The following is a 19,988-nucleotide window of genomic DNA, read 5'->3' as shown; positions in this document are numbered from 1 at the left end:
GTACACGTCGTCGTAGCTGCAGCTGCGTAGGTGCTGTCCCGTCCGGGTGGGGCATCGACCGTCCAGTGTGCCCGGGTCCCTATCTGGCTTGTCCTGCTGTGGTACATTCCTTGCGGACCCCTCCCTGCTCACGGATCTCTCAACGACCTTCTCCAGGAGCAGCGGAGTCTCTGCCTCGCGAGGTAGCCCGTTGCGTTAGGGGCAACGTGAGTCAAAGGCATCTCTGCCCGTGAGTCCCAGGGGAGTCCTCTGGTGCCACGACGCCTGCGTCTCTCTTCCGCGAGACGGCCCTTTCTGTATTCGGCGTCGCAAACCGCACACCGTGTCCTCTCTCTATCAGCGGTAACATTCTCCACCCCTCACCTGTTCCACACCCCGACTTCCTCCGCCTTTTCCAGGGGAGGTGGCTGTGCTTGGTTCGCTCCGGTCTGAGTGGATCCCGTCCAGCCTCTGCATAGAGCAGAGGAGGAAAGGAATGTTTTCTCCCCACGACTTCTGAATCCGAGCTTCCGTGGCCTGGTCATCCACTTTACCTCCTGTGAAATCAAACAGGGTTGTTTATAGGTGCGTGAAGAAAGCCCATGGTTCACTGAACCAAAATGAACCCTAAACAGATGTGGTCATGTGTGGCCTTATGGCATTGGTTTTACACGTGAAGGCAGCATGTTATTCTAAGAGGAAATGATGTCTGTGGTCGTGGTTCCCAGTGTGTCCACGGCAGGCCCCTGCCCCTGAGATTGGACATGGGTTTATGGTATAGGGTCCCAGAGTCAGTATGCACACCACGCAGTCTTGTCGGACTGGCGATGTCTGGCCTTTATCATTCTGTTTCTGTGTCTCCAATGTAGGCAGATGCCCTCGTAATCAATCCAAGTATAAATCCACGTACAAATATTATTACGCTCCTACCTGCCGTGTGTGTCTATTTTCTTAAACATGGATGTGAAAAGTACAGCAGGCCCACGGTCCTTTTTCCAAAACCCTAGGGGCCAGATGAGTTTTGGAATTCAGACGTTTTCAGATTTTATTTCATTTTTTTTTAATTTCCTTTTTTTTTTTTTTTTTTTTTTTTTTACGTTTATTGATTTTTGAGAAAGAGAGAGACTGAACATGAACAGGGGAGGGTCAGAGAGAGGGAGACACAGAATCTGAAACAGGCTCCAGGCTCTGAGCCGTCAGCACAGGGTCCGTCGCGGGGCTCGAACTCACGGATCGCGAGATTGTGACCCGAGCCGAAGTGGGACGCTCGACCGACCGAGCCAGCCAGGTGCCCCATAAGTAGCCAGTGTTTTCAGTTATATTTCTATCCGTATAAACCCTGCTACCCTTAAAACACCTGGGATCCCAACAAATTTAAAGACGGTACATATTTTGCTCTTTCTTATAGATTTGGCTAATAGGTTCTGTTCAGCGCCCATTTCAATGTCCTCTCAGCCACCTTTCCCTTGAGCTTGAAGGGGACATGTTTTACCCTGTTATGCACAGGCCACCCGAACCCTTCTGCTATCACATGTCATCTTTGCAGGCAGGATCTTAACTTACCCAGCTTTCTCCGAGAGCACAGGTATGACATCCTACCGTGAGGACATTTGTTGGACACGTTTGTTGAGGACATACAAGTCTCAAATCTTTCCGTATTTTGGGGGTTCTGGAGGCAACATATTCCTTGTTGTTAATTTTACTTCAGCCGATTTATGCTGTTACTTGTAAATCAGACCACATGGAGTGGGCCTCCACCCAAACAAAGCGGTTGGAGAATACTCTCCTCCCATATAGACAAATGTACGTCTATGTCTTCCTTTGGCCAGAGCCTCCAAACCCACCAATGTCTACCCTGGTAAGAAGTGACCACTGTTTTGGGGTGCCTTGGGCTCGGTCAGTGTAAGCATCTGACTTTGGCTCGGGTTGTGATCTTGTGCCTTGTGATCTTGTGGCTCGTGACCTCTCAGCTCTGGAGTTCAAGCCCCGCCTGCGTCAGCGCAGAACCTGCTTCAGGTCCTCTTTCTCCCTCTCTCTCTCTCTGCTCCTCCCCCATTTTCACTCTCAAACAAGAAAAATAAACATCAAAAAATTATTGCAAAAAAAAAAGAAGCCACTGGTTTTTTTAATTAAAAAAATTTTTTTATTAACGTTTATTTATTTTTGAGAGACAGAGACAGAGCATGGGCGGGGAAGGGGCAGAGAGAGAGAGAGGGAGACACAGGATGGGAAGCAGGCTCCAGGCTTCCAGCTGTGTGCACAGAGCCCGACGCAGGGCTCAAACTCACAAACTGCGAGATCATGACCTGAGCCCAAGTTGGACGCTCAACCCAGGAAGCCACCCAGGAGCCCCTAAATTTTTTTTTATGTTTATTCATTTTTGAAAGACAGAGAGCACAAGCAGGGTTGGGGCGGAGAGAGAGGGCGACCCAGAATCCGAAGCAGGCTCCAGGCTCCGAGCCGTCAGCACAGAGCCCAGTGCGGAGCTAAAACTCAGGAACCGCGAGATCCCGAACCGCCGCCCCCTCCCAACGGTGCGCGGCCTACCCGGGCGGGAGTCGGGATCCTAGGAGGCGTCGGGACGCGGGGCTCCGCGCGCTCCTCGGAGCGGCCCGGGTTGGGGGGCGGGGGCCAAGCGGCGAGCCTGGCGCTCGTCTGCCAGCCCGGCCCCGCGCGGCCCCCGGCGGGCGGCGCCGCTGGAAGTGACGCGGCGAGGGCGTGGCGCCGGCCCGGGAGCAGCAGCCGCCACAGCCGCCTTGGCCGCCGCCGCCGCCGCTCAGTCGCCGCAGCCGCAGTAGCAGCCGCAGCCGACGCAGTAGCAGCCGCAGTCGGCCCAACCGCCGCCGCCGCCGCCGCCGCAGCCACAGTAGCAGCCGCAGCCACAATAGCAGCCGCAGCCGCCGCTCAGCCGCCACAGCAGCCGCAGTAGCAGTCGCAGCCGGCGCAGCCGCCGCCGCCGCCGCCGCCGCCGCCTCCTCGGCCCGGAATCGATGTAGCCGCGCCAGGCCCGAGCCCCGCGGGCCGCCGCTGCCGCTGCTCTTGAACCGCATGAAGCAGCTCGCCAACCAGACCGTGGGCAGGTGAGTCAGCCGTGCCGGGCCCGCCGGGAGCGCGCGGGCCGGGGACCGGGGGTCGGGGTCGTGGCCCGGGCCGGGGCGGGCCCGCTGCCCCGCGGGGGCCCGCGCTCCGGCCCGGCCGCCAGGCCGCCCGCTCCGCGCCGGGTCCGCTGCGGGCCAGGGACGAGGGCTGTGCCACGCAGCGGCCAGGCGGCCATCTCGGGGCCGCCGCCCGAGCCCCCAGGAACAGCGGGGCGGGCCGGCCTCCCGGGACGCCCCCCCCCCCGCTCGGGTCCCCACCGCCCATTGTCCCGGCCCCGCTGAGCATCGTCCTCTGGGGTCTGGACCCATGCTTTCCCCGGGCCTGCCCCCCTCTCCCGGGGCTTTGCCTTGGGCGAAAACTCGGCTAACTGGTGTACCTGAGGCCGGGGCGGGCATGGTGCTCTGGGGGGCGGCATTCTCAGCCTTTCCGGGTCGCCTGGCCGCTGCCGACCGGCCGTCCACCTCCAAGTGCCTGATGGCAGTCAATAAGTAAGGGGCGATCAGAGCCCATCGGAGCCGCTTAGGGAGACTCAGGACTCCCTTGGAGGCACTTTGGAGGGTGTGCCGTCTCCAAACCGTGGCCCCTAATGGACCAGACTGCTCAAGTTCTTGACCTGTAGACATTTGGAACCGGGAGGAATGAATTGTGGAAAGGCCTTGGGCAAATGGAAAAACAAAAAGAGGGGGGGCTTTCAAAACAGCTTTTCTCACTTTGGATTGGGGAGCAAATCCTTCTCCAGGTTTGTCTGGTATCGCTTTAATGCTTGACAGGAAACGATCGACGATGAAATGACAGAAGAGACCGGAGTTTGTAGTGGTTTTGAGAGCCTCTGGAGGTTGATTATCGTGTGCTGTGTTCTCTGGGGTAAATCTTTCAAGGTCTTTCAGGGCAGTGAGCTGTCCTGTCCCCGTTGACTGCTTATTCCGAGAAGGGGTATGAAAGTGTGACTTTTTCATTGCTTTTTCTTCTTTGTTTTCAACAGTTGAGTAAAAGGGGGCGTTTGGTTTAGCCGGAGCACGTGGGGACACTTCTTTTCTGTGTGTGTCTGAAAATACTTTTACTTCCCCTTGAGCTTTCTATATTTGCCTTTTACACTTTCGTTCCTCCCCCCCAACGTTTTGCTTAGTTTTGTTCAATTTCGTTGCTACCCCCACCCTATTATCTCCGTGTGCACTTATCCTGTTTCCAGAGTGGTTCCCTATCCCTACAGCCTAGCAGTGCCTACCTTTCTGTCATTTGTAGGAAAATGATAGGAATAGGGAGTGCCAAGGGGAAGGCAGACGGAATAGTCGTGGGGCCCAAAGCTTCAAGCAGGCATCTGTGAATGAGTTACAAGATCACTCCTTAGGAGTTTTCTGCCCCCCCACACCCCCCCCCCCCCGGATTCTCAGTAACATGCATTGTGAAATCAGTATTTAGTGACTCTCAAGACACATGTGTCACATTGTCGTTCTGGCCAGTTTGTACATCTCATGAGGAAAGGGGTGTTTGCTCTTTTGCACAAAGTTCTGAGACTTTTCAAGCTATCAAGCCACTCAGGGTCTCTTTGGCTCCGGCTTCCTCTGTAGCAGGTTCTCCCTTCACGCTGCCGAATTACAGCCATATGTGCCTCCTTTCGGTTGCCAGAGGCCGCCGAGCCTTCTTCCCTGTTAGCCTCTACCTGGAAGTCTCCAAAGCTCCTTTCACCTCACCTGCCCTAGACCTGCCTCCTACTCATTCTTTAGGTGTCCAGGCAAAGGTCACTGCGTCTAAAAGACCTTCTGTGATGCTCCAACGTGGATTGGGAGTCCCTCTCCTGGCCACTTACGTACGTCCGCATAGCACCTGCTTTTCTATAATGCAAGGCCTGTTTACTTGTTAGTATTCTCCATTAGACTGAACGCCTTGAGAGTCCTTGCCGTCTTTCTGTTTCATTGGCCAGCTCTGCTGTGGCTCCTGTCATATGGTCGATTCTCCATAAACATTTGTCAGTCTAGCACACATCTAGATCTCACCAGCTCGCTCCGGTGGTGTGAGCCCAAGAAGGGAAAATGAAAGCTGGATAGAGTAAATGGTGATTCGTGCTAGCATTGTAATTCTGGCCCTGACCTTTGACTCTGTTTGAAAATCTTTATTGTCAGATGCCAGTGGAAGCAGCAGCTGTTACAGAGGTGTTAGGGGTGTGGCAATTTCTGCTCCCAAAGCCAAAACTGTTTCCTGGGGAAGCTTTGGCTTTACTGCTGTTGAGTCCCTGGATAAGTTTGTATTTTTTCCATGTCAAGAATTACGAAGGACTCGGGAGGAAAAATGGAGGCAAGAGAGAGCCTAGAATTGTAATTGTGTGTTATTGGCGTAGGCATCAGGATTGGGATTTGGGGGGGTATTTGGGTCACGAGGAAAGCTAGAAAGCAGAGAAGTTACCTCCCCCCCGTCCCCCCGTCCCCCGCCGCAGCCAGGAGTGATATTCTGTGTGTGAGTGGCTCGCCTGTTGTGTCTGTTACAGATGTATAGAGTTCTGAGTGCCGTCTTGCGAGGAAGTATTCTCTTCCCAACAATGAGGATCTCATGAGTCACCCCACAGTGAGGTTCTGTGGGATGGACATATGGGAGAATTTGTAATGGCTGAAAGAAGTTGAGTTCTCATGATGCAGTTTGTGGACAATGGGTGCATGAGTCTGTTTCGGAGGATGGTTTGTGTATCACAGGCGCAAGGATGATGCAGTGGTCTCTTGAGTGGGGCATCCCAAAGAAGAGAATTAGGATGCTTGATTCATCCGTTCAAGAGACCCTTCTTGAGCCCAAATTATGTGCCATTGTGGAAAGTAGAAAAGAATCCAAGTGAATACAAACGCGGCTTCTGCCCTGAAGGGGCTCCACAGACTTGTGGAAGAGACAGGCAAGCAAAAATGCTTATACACCATGAGGTAAGTCCTTATAGAGGGATGGCTGACACACTAAGTGAAACTCTACTCTTACTGGAAGGAGAGAGGTAACACAACAGAACAAAACAAAACAAAAAAAAACAGGAGAAAATATGACCAGAGCCTTTCCCCTCTATCTTTCAACACTTCTTTCAAACTTCTGTTGTATTGAGTGGGTCCCTTTTTTTTTTTTATTAAAAAAAAATTTTTTTTGTAAATATTTATTTTTGAGAGAAAGGGTAGACAGAACATGAGCGGGGTAGAGGCAGAGAGAGAGGGAAACACAGAATCCGAAGCAGGCTCCTGGCTCCGAGCTGTCAGCACAGAGCCTGACGCGGGCCTCAAACCCACGAACCGAGAGATCGTGACCGGAGCCGAAGTCTGACACTTGACCCAGTGAGCCACCCAGGTGCCCCGTAGGTAGGTCTCTTTTGATTGTCAGTAAACCCACCTCGAGGGGCGACTGGGTGGCTCAGTTGGCTGAGTATCCGGCTCTTGATTTCAGCTCAGGTCATGATCTCACAGTTCCTGGGATCAAGCTCTGTGCCAATGGTGCGGAGCCTGCTTGGGATCTTCTCTGTCTCTGCCCCTTCCCCGCTCTCTGTCTCAATGACGAAAAAAGAAAAAAACACACAAAACCAAACCAACTGGAATTGTTATAAGCCAAGCTGCGAATTTGATTGGCTCCTATGTGAGGAAAAGAGTCCAAAAGCAATATAGTTGCAGCCAGGGCTGGATCCAGGGGTTCCACTCTTTAGGGAAGCTGTGTCTTTAAGCAGGAATCGCCCCCCCACCCCACCCCTCCACCCCCCGGCTTCCAACGTCTTCAGTTCAAGTCCCAGAGGGACAAAGAATACCTTTCACTGTGGCCAGAGCCCCAGGATTGACTCTGAAGGTATCTGATGGGGTCAGTGGCCTTTGCCTGGACAGGGAAATGGAGTCAGCCCCACCCAAGCCTCAGGGGCCTAGAATGGGAGAGTGCTGAGCCCCCTCCCCCACAAGATAACCTGGGTGTTCTTCCCAGCAGGAGGCAGGAAGTGTGGTCTTTTCTAGTCCTGCTAAAAGGAAAGAAAGAGCTTTTTGGAAATCCGTGGCGCAGAGAATCCAGTAGCTGCGGATGGTCGTTGGCGTGGAGGGTGTGGAGGAAGGGGTGCACCGAGGTGAGGAACCTGAGCGTTTGGTTGTGAGGTCGACGAGTCCAGGAGGACAGGAATCTGGGGGCCTCATAGCAGACTTGACTACGCGGGTGAGGCTCTGGGAGGGAGTGTCTCTTTGGGTGTCGGTTTCTGCCAAGATGGAAGCTCTCCCTGGAGGCCTGAATGTTCTCCTGGATAGTAGTAGCCTTTAGGTAAGTCAGGGTTGCAAACTCCAAGCCTCAGGGGGCCAGGCTAAGAAGAAGAAAACAAGAGCGACTTAGACCAGGTGAGGGCCGTGGGGGACCCGACAGTGCCTGTCTTACCAAAGGGCCGCGTGAGAATCTGGGCCCGCTGTCGGGCCCGACCTTTGGAGTTGTTGAGAAAGGCCTCAAGTCTGGATTTTCATGAAGATTAGGTGGCATTTAATGCCAATTGAAAACAACCACCAGGACCCTGAGCGGGACTAAACAAAATACATCTGTGGCCAGAGTTGGTCTGTGGGTCACCAGCGGGCAGTTGCTTGTGTAACAGGTTGGGGAGGTGGAGATTCCTGTGGTGATTTTTCTCTTTTTCCTCCTGCACCCCACCCTCCTATGACTACCTTCTGAGTTCTTGGATGTGTCGACGAGCTTGTCCTTTCCTTTACAGAAACGTTTCAGAGATCCGAGAGTAGTAATCATCACTACTTGTCTCCTGGTTTGGTTTACCAAGCGCTGTACCGAACCACCTGGCCTGGTCTCACCTACTGGTGCTTGTTATCATTTCTGGTTTAGAGAGAAGAAAAATGACCTGCCGTTGTCTGCCCGGCCAGCGAGTGGCCGAGGCAGGACTTGGGGCCGGGGTGTGACTCCGGACCCCGTGTGTTTCCGACTGTAGACACTGGGCCGGCTGCCCGCCAGGGAAGGGTTCGTGTGGATGAAATGTCTTTGGTGCTTGCTGACTTGCTGGGCTAGATGCTTTTGAGTCAAATCTCTCACTGCCTTCTCCACAGCAACTCCCAGAGGTGATGTTATTTACTCCTGGTTTAATGATGAGGAAGCGAGGACTCAAAGAGGTCATCAGGCTAGTTAAGAAGAGCGCTGCCGTTCATCAGAAACCAGGGTTCTGCTTCCAAAGCAGATAGGAGTCCTTACTTCACGCAGGCAACTCTTTCTTTCAGAAACCCCGTGTTAGAATTCTGTGTGACGACGCTTCCACAAAATCCTGGAAGCTGAGAGTTGGATGTTGCTCTAGTCCAGCGGCTCCCGCCAGGGATGGCCCCCTGGGGGACATTTGGCAATGGCCGGAGACTTTTTTGTGTTTGTCGTGACTTGGCTCGGGTGTGGGGTGCTCCTGGCATCTGGCGACACAGGCCGGGGATGCTGCTGACCAGCCTACACCGCCCAGGACAGCCTCGCCGCACAGAACTATCTGGTCCCAAATGTCAAGAGTGGTGAGGTTGGGAAAGCCTGGTTGAGTCCTTTGAGATTCTGGATACGTGAATCGTGAAAACCAAAGATCCGTGATGTTTGCCTGCAGGGTGAAGGTGCGTTCCGTTTGGTCGGTTTCTTACGTGTGGAAGCATTTCGGATAATAATCATTGGTCCGGCCCATATTGAACACTTGGGAGTTTTCACGTGGAAACCTGGACTTCCTGCTGCTTCTCCAATCTTGCAAGACCTAGCGAAGCCTGGCATCGCGCCCTCGCGCAGGTACACGCAGGCTATAGACCAGCTTAGGTCATGATCTCATGGTTCTTGAGTTCGAGCCCTGCGTTGGGCTCTGCACAGACAATGCTAAGCCTGCTTGGGATTCTCTCTCTCTGCATTCCCCCCACTCACGCACTCTCACTCTCAAAATAAATTAATAAACCTGACCCCCCACCAAAAAAAAATTGCATTTGCAACGGCATCAAAAAATAAAATACTAATTACATTTAACTAAAAAAGAGATTCAAAACTTGTACACTAAAACTATAAAACATTATTGAAAGAAATTAAACAAGATTTAAATAAACAGACTCGTGGATTGGAAGACAATGTTGTTAAGATGGCAGCACTTCTCCAGTTGATCTACAGATTCAGTGAAATCTTTATCAAAACCACAGCTGGCTTCTTTGCAGAAACTGACAATTTGATGCTAAAATTCATATGGGAATTTATGGAACCCAAAATAGCCAAAGCAAATCTTTAAAGAGAAGGACAGAGTTGGAGAACTCACCCTTCCTGACTTAAAAACTTATTAGAAAGCTACAGTAATCGAGATAGTGTAGTATTAGTGTAAGGAAAGACATATTGATTAATGGATAGAATTGAAAATCTAGAAATGTACCATCATATTTATAGCCAATTGATTTTCAACAAAGGCATCGAGACAACCCAATGGGAGAAAGAACAGTCTTTTCAACAGTGTGGGGACAGCTGGATATTGCATGCAAAAGAATGAAGTTGAACTTCTACCTCACACCCTATGTAAAAATTAACTCAAAATGGATCAAAGACCTAAATGTTAAGTGCTAAAACTATTAAATTCTTAGAAGAAAACATAGATGTCCATCTTTGTGGCCTTGACACCAAAAACACAGCAGAAGGAAAAAAGCAGGTAATTGACATTATCACAATTTTAAAATGTTGTGCTTTGGGGTGCCTGGCTGGCTCAGTCAGTTAAGCATTTCTTGATTTCGGTTCAGGTCATGATCCCACAGTTCGTGAGATCAAGCCCCACGTCAGGCTCTATGCTGACGGCACGGAGCCTGCTTGGGATTCTCTCCCTCTGTCTCTGCTCCTGCCCCCACTCATGCACTCTCTCTCTCTCTCTCTCTCAAAATAAGTAAATATTAAACAATGTTTGTGCTTTAAAGGACATAGTTGAAAAGTGAAAAGACAACCCATAGAATGGGAGATAATTTTTGGAAATCATATTTCTGACAAGAAACTTGTACTAATATAGATACAGAACTCTTACAACTCAAAAATGCAAAAACAAATAACTCAATTTAAGAATGGGCAAAAGGGATGCCTGGGTAAACGTCCAACTTTGGCTCAGGTCGTGATTTCACGGTTTGTGGGACAAACCCCACATCTGTCTCTGTGCTAACAGCTCAAAGCCTGGACCCTGCTTTAGCTTCTGTGTCTCTCTCTCTCTCTGCCTCTCTCTCTCTCTCTCTCTCTCTCTCTGAGTCTCTCAAAAATAAATAAAAGATTTTTTAAAAAACTTAAAAAGTGGGCAAACAACTCAGTCTAAGAAGATACACCCATGGCCAATAAACATGTGAAAAGATGTCAACATTGTTAGTCATCAGGGAAATGCAAATCCAACCCTCAACAGGATACCACTTTAAGCTTACTAGAATGGCTAAAATAAAAAAGACAGATGATGACAAGCATTGGAGAGGATAGGAGAAATAGGAATGTGATCCGCTGTTGGTAGAAATGTAAAAGGGTGCAGCCACTTCGGAAAACAGCCTGGAAGTTCCTCAAAAAGTTAAACATCCAGTAATTTCACTCACAGGTATGTACCCCCAAAGAATCAAAAACACGTGTCCAAACAAAAACTTGTACGTGAATATTTGTAGCAGCATTATTCATCATATGAAAAAGGAAAAAAATGCAATGTCCGGTGAATGGATGAAGAGATGTGGTATACTCACATAAGGGAATAACTGGGAGTAAGAGAAAGGAAGTCCCGATGCGTGCTACAACATGGAGGAACTGTGAGAACACGCTGAGTGGAAGAAGCTCATCTCGAAAGACCACCTAATGTAGGTATCATTCCACTTATATGAAATGTCCAGAATAGGTAAATCCCTGGAAACAGAAAATAGATTAGTGGTTGCCTAGGGCCGTGGGCAGAAGTGGGATGGAGGAGGGGCGGGAGGGGTTGGGGGAGGTTGGGATGAAATGAGGAGTACTCCTAAGAGGATATAGAGTTTCTTGTTGGAGTGATGAAAATATCCTAAAATAGATTGTGGTGATGGTTGCTCAACTCTGCAAATATACTAAAAACTATGTACATTTTAAGTTGGTAAATTATATGGTACGTGAGTTATAGTTGCAATAAAGCTGTTGTAAAAATTAACAGTGGTGAATCACTGATACCAGTGAAAATTAGAGTTGGCTAAGTAATTGTTAGTGTGGTTGTTGCACCTGTAATCATTGAGAAAAATACGTTTTGGGAAAAAAAAGATTCTTTGTGCAACGATTGTCAACATTTTGACAACCTTACTTTGTCTCCTAGCATATATTTGAACACCTTTGATAATCTGGGACCATATAAATTCTTTTACATATTTAGAATACCTATTTAGCATTCTTTTCAGCTGTCCACAGATGAGTAGGAAAAACGCACTCTTCTTGTGACTTTCTCCTTTACTCTCACACAACTACCACACTCACAACACTTCTAACACCAGATGTGTTGTGTTCCCCTCCCGCCCCCTGGTACCAAGCAATTCTCCATGATACCGGCTGGGTATCTTACAATTCAATTCAATTCTGACCCTAACAGGAGTAGCACAGAACCCATAGGTTAAGGGCCCGGTCCCACGAGACTGCCCCCCACTTCAGATGCCATTTACAAGTGGTAGGTCCTCAGATTACCCACAATTTCTGTTGACCTGGTTGCGAGTCAGAGGTTCCCATGACCACCACCACCCCCATTTTGAATTCAGTTACTTGCTAGAACAGCTCATAGGACTAAGAGCAACACTTATTTACATTTACAAAGATCATGTGTGATAGAGCATACAGATGACTATCCAGATGAAGAGATACATAGGGCAAGTTCTGGGAGGGTTCACCAACCCTGTTCACCAACATGGAAGTTCTCCAAACCCTGTGCTATTGGATTTTTATGGAGACTTCATCACGTTGGCATGAACAACTGTTGACTCGTTTTCATCCCTCTTTCCTCTGTGGAGAACGGTCGGAGGGGCGAGGCACAGAGAGAGGTGGTAGGGCTGAAAATCCCAAGCTTCTAATCACAGTCTTTCTAGTAACCATCCCCCATCCAGGGGCCACCCATTAGCCCATCCAGAGTTCTCATTAGAACAAAAGGCACTGCTATCACCCAGGAAGTTCCGGGGAATTTAGGAACTGTGTCAGGGACTGGGATCAAATATCAAATATTGGAACAAAAGAAGCTCTTAGTGCTCTGATCAGTTAGGAAATTACAAGGCTTTTGGAAGTTCTGTGCAGGAACTGGGGGCAGAGACCAATGAACATATTTTCTATAATTTCATAACAATACTTCTAATGGATTATTACTCACTGAAGATGGGAATTGTCTTGTTTACATGCTGAATTCTTTTATGACTCAGAAATGTTTTCAGATGCAAGTAACAAGAAACCCAACCACAGTGGTGCATACAAACACGAGGCTACTTTTTTCTTCATATGAGAAATCTGTGAGTAGGCAGCTGCTGACATTGGTTCAGATGCTCAACAATGTCAAGGCAAATGTTTCTGGCATTCTCTTGGCCTTTCTCAACATTAGCACTCAAGACAGGAAGAAGGAGGAAGAAGACCAGGCAGCACCAACATCAGAAAAACAGAAGCTTAAAAAAGAAAAAAGAAAAAAAAAAAAAAAAGCTTTCCTAGGAACCTCACCAACTTCCACTTACATCTGGGTCACATGGCCTCCTCTGGCTGGAAAGTGGATGATAAAAGGAGGGTCAGGGATGAGAAGGGGAGGCAGGACATCAACTGACAATATCTGCTAGGATTCCAAAGTCTATGACAAATGTTGGTATATAGTAGGAGGTGTCTCCACAGTCCTTCATAAGTATCTGTTGAATGCATATGATAGAATGTTTATTCACAGATACTCAGTCCTCCTCCCTTGGGAGGTTGAGACATCCATGCTGTGTGGAACCTTGGCATCTAAACTTCCTTCAGCCAATGAAATGAACACAGAAGTGGCTTTAAGAGCCAGGTTCTCTTTTCTTTGCCCCTGTGATCATGGAAGCAGGTGTCAAAGTGGAGCCTGTATCCGCTCCAGTCCTTAAATGGATATGATGAGAAGAACAGCCAGCTTACCCATGTTAGTGAAGGCACTGAGAATATTTAGTTGTTATTGCAGCCTAACCTAACCCATCCTGACTGATAACAATGTACGTACCCAGGCAAAGAAATCCACAACCAATCCCCAAATTAAAATTTTACAAACTATATTTCCTGATCACATTAATAGCAAGACTGTGCCTAAATGAAGATAAATGATAGCCACCTGGAAGTGAAACAAAATAAAAAATAGCTCCTCTGTCAAAGTGGAAATCAATACTGAAAAGACAGACTAGACATTTAAGATGATGAGACCACTGTATAAAAATACATACGGGGATGGGACTAAAGTCATTCTTAGTAAAAATTCATGATCTAAAGCTGATACTGCTAACATAAATCTGCGTAAACGTTGGAAGATTGAGAATAATTGGATGAAGAATTCAAAATAAGCTAGAAAATGAACAGCAAAATAAAAAGTGGAAGAAATTAATAAAGATAAGAGCCTACATTAATCACAAAGCAAAAAGTCTGTGGAATTGATTAATCGAATCAAGGACCAGAACTCTGGAAGGATAAATCAAGTAGACAAGTCTCTGGGAAATAGGATTCCCCTCAAAGCAGGTAGAAAGAGAGAGATACTCAATGTAAGGCATGAGAAACAGACAATATAAATTGGTACCATATTTCTGGTGGGCGGATTGACACAACTGTCAAAATGTAAAATGTGCGTACCTTGAAAATTTGATGGATAAATAAGTGTTAGGTTGAACTGACTGAGGTTCTCAAATGTTGAAGTCTCATGGAAAAATACTACTTTTTTGTAAGAAGGTTGAAACCCCAGACTTGGCGAACAGGGGATAAATGGAACTCCCCTCTCCAAAAGCCTTTGGAGAGGGATGTGTCTCAGTCATTGACCTTGGCCCCATGATTCTATGAATCAGTCCTATACAAAGGACATGGTCCTAGGTAGCCAACTTCCCCTCTTCTCCTTCTGGAAAATTTTCCTGGATTGTTCTGGGCTCTAACAGCCCAAACCATCCCCAGGCTCCCAGAGCATCCCCAGACTCAAGGGGTGTTCACAATGATGCCTTCTCTACTCACTGAACTGTCTTTATCTGATGCCTCCAGGGAAGCTCCTTGAGTCAACTTGTCCCCTCTCATGCTGTGAAGCAGGGCCTTTTTGAACTCAGGTTCACATCCCCTCCTCCTCCTCTTCCATCATGTTGCCCTAGGCTTAAATCAGCACTTTTGGCTGGAAGGCTGGGCCTCATTCTGAGCTCTGGATCTCACTCTGCCTTTAGCATCGCCATCTCCCATTGGAAGATTCCTTTATGCCCAGAATCCTAGAATGCAAAGTGCAGATACATCCAGGCTTCTGGCCTAGAGTAGACTCTGGCCATTGGGATTCATGGCCAGAAATGAATGCTTATTCATTCATTTATGCATGTTTACATTTATTTATGTACTCTAGTCACTCAAAAAAATATGTATTTGCACACCCAATTAGTGCTGGACATTTTTCTAGGCACTGACGATTCAGCAGTGAAAACAACAGAGGAAAATCCTTGCCCTCCGAGAGCTAATATCCCAGTAAGGTGGATCAGCAGTAAACAAATAAGTAGGTGAACTAAAGTGTATGTCAGTAGTAAAGTCTCTGGAGAAAAATAAGACAGAGAGGGAGGCTAGGGAGTATGTAAGGGGTAGAGGCCCCATTGAATGATGACATTTGGATAAAGGCCTGAGGGAGTGAACCCCGCAGGTTTCCAGGAGAGTTCTGTTCCAGTAGAGGGGATGGCAAGTGAAAAGCCCTAAAGAGGAGGCATGTGAAGACTATCTGAGGTAGGAGGTCAGTCGTGCTGGAGCTGAATAAGCAAAGGGTGAACGCTAAGAGGCGAGGTTAGAGGGAACAGGGGGGTGGAGGCTGTGGTCAGAACCCTGGCTTTCTTCTAAGTGAGCTGGGAGCCACTGGAGGGTCCTCAGATGGAGAGGGACATGAAAGACCTCTTGCTGCTGTGCTGGAAGCAGACTGTAGTGAAGCTGGGATAGACAGACACAGGTCAGTCAAGAGGCTTCTGTAATGATCTGGTGACAGGGGAGGGTGGTGTGCACCTGGGTGATGGCACGGAGGTGACACCATAGGCAGCGAGAAGGGGGTGTGTGAAGAAAGGGAACTGGGGCGGCTCCAACACCAGCCTTTAACGCCCAGAGCCCGCACCCCCTCTAGGAATCCCCACAGGGTGACAGGGTCTCTGGTAACTCCTCTTCAGCCGCCTTCTTCCTCTCTGAGGACCTGCGTGTGATCGTGTCCAAAAGCTCGTTCCCCAGAACTCTGATTCTCCCTCCAGAGGGCTCTGTTCCTCGCTGTTGGATGAAAAATGAATAGGATGAGAACACCAAGTGAGCATGGGCTCATCTGAATTCTGCCTCAGCCCCCTTGCTCTCTTCAGTGACAGGAAAAACACACCATGTAAGCTGCTCAGTGAAAAAACAATATTTGATTAGGGCTGAGAGAGTTAGACAAGTAAACAATTAAATGTTCTATTATGATCAGTCTTTAGCCATTTAAGCTTCAGTTCAAGAAGGAATCATTATAAAGGTCTAATAGAAATGAAAATATAAGGAGGGTAGTTTTGTGTTACATTTCAACCATTGGCTCAGCCTTGCAGATCGAAAGTCGGTTTGACCATGGCCGAGAAAGGCTCCCAGCCACAAGGGGACTTACACAGACAGGAAGGAGGTGGAAGGCAGGCATGTCTACCAACTGGCCGGGGTGGAAGCAGGAACCTTTCAGCTAAGAAGGTTTCATCCTGCACAACAGGAGCTTTTTCATTTTATTTTTAATGTCTGAGAAGCAACATGAGAATTCTGCCTGGGAGGCAGGAGAGGCAGCTTACAAGAAGCTTCTGGATGTCTTGTGAGATGCTGGATTGTAGAATAAATATGTGTAATAAAATCCCCCTGGTTACCCAGCTTTGAGGATTTGGAAATACCATTGGACTGTTTCTTGAAGGAATTGCTTCACTGAAACTGGAAAAATACCTGCTCAGGACACCACAATCACAGCAGAGGACTTTGGAATAAAGACACTATTCATCACTGAGGTCTGAGTCTTTGCAGCCGAGACACCGGCACATCCTTCTGGGGATATAGAGAGGCAAGCCCAGGTCACCTCTTCCTTGGATCCTCTCAATGTCTTGTTCCTCTCAAGGAGTTCCCGTCTCTTCTCCAGAATGTCCAGCATGTCCAGAATCCCAGGGGAATTCGAGAGTATAGGGTGCTCCAGAGCCCAGGTTGCCCATTAGAGGAGTCCTGCACTGGGCAGAAACGACCAGCCCCTAGTACTGCCATACTTCTCAGTCTTGGCCAAGGACCAACCCACAAAAAGGGTTACTTTGGTTCAAATCTAAGTACCTGGAAGGAGCTGCCGGATGGAGGCTGTCAGTTATTCCTATTCTTGCCACGGCAGTTTGCTTCTTTTGAAGGGGAACTCGAGTGCTGTGTCTCTGGGTCTTCCACAAGCCCCCAAATCAAGCAGTCAATGTGAGAGAAGAGGCTAGGGAGGAAGAATTGCTTACCCTGGAGTAGGACCTTGGCCTGCCTCTAAAATGGGCCACACGGTTTAGATTTGGGACACAAGCCTTTCAGTACAAAGTGTGATTTTGCCTACAGTATTCTTTCTCTTGAGCACCCATGGTGACATTTAGCAGATGAATGAGAAGCCAGAGGCCCTGGCTTCTGGCCAAACTCAACGTAGCTACTACATTTGAGGTTAATCAAATTCATTTTTCCCCCCATCGGCAAACTTTTAGTTCTCGTTTGGCTTCCCGTGTGGCTTTCTCTACCGTAAAGACGGTGCTGGCCATTGGGCTTGAATGAACAATTGTATTTCTCATCGTAAATGAATGCTTTGAAATTACACCTTCCATACCAGCCTTTACTTCGGTAAGTCCACCTCAGAAATGGGTCCGATGTCATATTCTGGACCATATTTCAGCCCAATAAACTGAGAACTGTATTGTGAACAGAAAAAGCAAATGCCACCCTAGAAGGCTTTTTGGAACTTAATAAGGCCACCTTCCTTAGACATTCCCCTAACTTGTCAAGCTCTTCTTTGGACCTTCTGTATGACAAATGTTTGAGAAGGTTCTTTGGGTGGATGACAGTCAACAAATCCTGTAAAGTGTAAAAGGCCCCATCATTCATCAACATCTGTGTTACCATGAGGTCAGTGCAGTGAGTCCAGGGTACAGGTGGGTACACTGGGGGTAGAGAACAAGAAAACCCTGGAAGGAGCACAGGTTAGCATGAAAATTATTTCTGTGCTGAGGTCCAAGACAGTTGTCATGTGTGGAAAGCCCCATCAGAAACATTGTGACCATGAATTTTTTGCACACGTGCAATAACCAGAAGAGCTGTTGATGATGAAGATTAACCAAAACAGCATCCTCAAGTACAGCAAAAGCTATAATTCACCAGATATTTGGGACAACAGACCAAGTTGCAGATAGATTTGTTTTATCTTGGAAAAGGGGAGATGTAAAGAATTTGATAGCATTTCTAAAATTTTTTTTTTTCATTTCAACATTTTATTTATTTATTTATTTATTTATTTATTTATTTATTTGAGAGACCGATTGTGAGTAGAGGATAGGCAGAGAGAGAGGGAGACACAGAATCCAAAGCAGGCTTCAGGCTCTGGACTGTCAGCTCAGAGCCTGATGTGGGGCTCAAACCATCAACATTGAGATCATGACCTGAGCCGAAGTCAGACGCTCAGCTGACAGCCACCCATGTGTCCTGATAGCATTTTTTTTTTTAATGAGGAGCATGCATTTGAAAGTCCTATTTCTAGCTTCTCTTATACTCTAGGGCTTGAGCAGCAGCATCTGCCTTCTTTAAATGGGGCCTAGGGCTTCATTCACAGGGGGCCACCCGGCCAGCTGCCCTTGTTTATATCCCCAGTCTGGCTGGTTCCTTCTGCATTTATAACTCTCTGTTTTACAGAGAACAGAGCAGCAGGACTTCCCAGGGGACAGAAGTGGGTGTCTTCCTGTGTCTTCCCCGGGTCCTCACAGCCTAGGATAGATCACAGGTACTGACTTGTGGATGGCCAACCTGGAGCCTCAGGTCAACGGGGTCCTTACACCCTTCGGGGGAGCAGAGCAGTGCTTGCAGTGCCATGACCCAAGCCAGGGGCCACACAAGGCCACAGGAGGTGGCACCTTCCTGAGGAGTGGAGTGACCCCACCAGCTTTGCAGAATGTTCCATCATCTTGCTAGGCATGAAGAGGCTGGCCGCTGGTATGTGTGGCTCTGAGGCGGGGGAATGGATGAAGGTGCATGTGGGGTCGGCGTGTGGAGGCCCTTTCCCTAGGTGGTGTCGGGTGAGTGGTGTGCGTGCCGAGGGAGAGGGGCTTTGTATCTGCTGGCATCAGAGCAAGTACCTACATCGCGTCTGTGTGACTGTGACAGATGAGGAGCCTATGTCTTGAACAGAGGGCATCAAATGTGTGTACAGCATCTGAATAAATGTGCTTAATTGTTCTCATCACACAGCTCTTTTATCAGCATATTATTTGTTTAATGGATAGCAGTTCTCCCTCCTCCAGGATAATTCATTCGGGTTTAACATTGAGAACAGAACTCAACCATCCGTCCTCACCTCACAGGGTGTTTGAGACTGATCTCCTGGTCCCGGTTTGCCTGTCTGGTTAGTTGGTTAGCTAGCTAGCTGAGCGGTCATACTTTTAAGTATCCTGAGTGGGTTTCCTGTCTTTTCTGAGCCCCATCTTTGGCTTGTTGTGTGAAGTCACCAAATCCCTGTTCTCTGTGTCAGCTCATTGCTGCAGAATTCTTTCTTCCCTTCTTTCTTCTTTTCGATTTTAATGAGTCTAAGTTATTTCAGAATATATTAGATCATTCTCTCCCTTGTGTTGGATATTGGAGGGGATGCAAGTAAACCGAACATTTATCAGTCCTCTCTTCTCTTAATTGAACAGGGGCTGACTGCTGCGAGGCTTGGTATTCTGCCCAAAGATGTCCCTGAACATCCACAGCTGGGCTTCTGTCGGCTCTGTAAGCAACAAGGACAGGCCAGGGCGAAGGTGCTTCAGCATTTAGAGCTGGAGCCTTGGCGCGGGAACAAAGCCTGTTTGAGGCACCCCGTTTGAAGGCCTACTGAATCCATGATGGCCGAATCCTACCTTCGTTGGCAACCATCTGCCTCATCCAGCGATTCTCAGGGAGCTCATGCCAGCATTTAGGCAGCTTCCTATTTTGCAAATGATTCGTGATTCATAATGGACAGAAGATTGCTCTTCAGATGACCTGTCAGGGTAAGCCTGATTCGGGGATGGGGTCCATAGGAACCTGTCCTCCATGTTCAGAGGGGTAGTAGAGGTCTGAGGGGCCACAGTGGTGCAGGGGTGGTACAGCTCAGGCTTACTGCTAGCTTATATGATGCCTTTGAGTGGATTTGCAAGATGTGCCCCCTCTGGGTACATGGACACAACCCCATGGCCACACAGCTTGGCAATGGGAGGGCTCCTTCTTGGAGGAAAATGTGCCTCTTTCCCCTGGCACATTCAGCCCTGAACCAGGGAATGTGCTTTGGTAAGGAAAGCGTAGACTGTATTTAAGGCCCCACTTGACCCCTGGTGCTTTAGGGGTGCTTTAGTGCGGAGCCCTGAAGCAGATGCCCCTCCTTCTCTAGTGGCAACTGGGCGAGCCTTTCCAGTGCTGGTTCTTTCCACCTCGAGAGTGTTAAAGACAAGACAGCATACCCAGAATGGAGTCGCTTATGCTAAGTCCCACTGCACCAAACTAAGGCTTAACTTAATTACAGTTTTGGCTCTCCCAGAAAGGGAACCTTAAACCTTCGAATAGCCTGATCA

The 19,988-nt window shown here is 48.4% G+C and overlaps 1 protein-coding gene across 1 annotated transcript in view; it reads left to right on the top strand.

Annotated features, from left to right (window-relative positions):
• The window catches only part of LOC122210297 (probable fibrosin-1), a 45,484-nt gene that overhangs the window by 5,981 nt on the left and 19,515 nt on the right, over positions 1-19,988 (top strand). The window contains exon 3 of the mRNA XM_042922914.1: positions 2,760-3,059. Within this exon, the coding sequence (XP_042778848.1) occupies positions 2,760-3,059 (300 nt within the window). The remainder of the gene's footprint in view (positions 1-2,759; positions 3,060-19,988) is intronic.

The sequence above is a fragment of the Panthera leo genome, chromosome E3 (assembly GCF_018350215.1).
Source record: "Panthera leo isolate Ple1 chromosome E3, P.leo_Ple1_pat1.1, whole genome shotgun sequence".
NCBI lineage: Eukaryota > Metazoa > Chordata > Mammalia > Carnivora > Felidae > Panthera > Panthera leo.
This window is presented reverse-complemented; position numbering and strand designations above follow the sequence as displayed.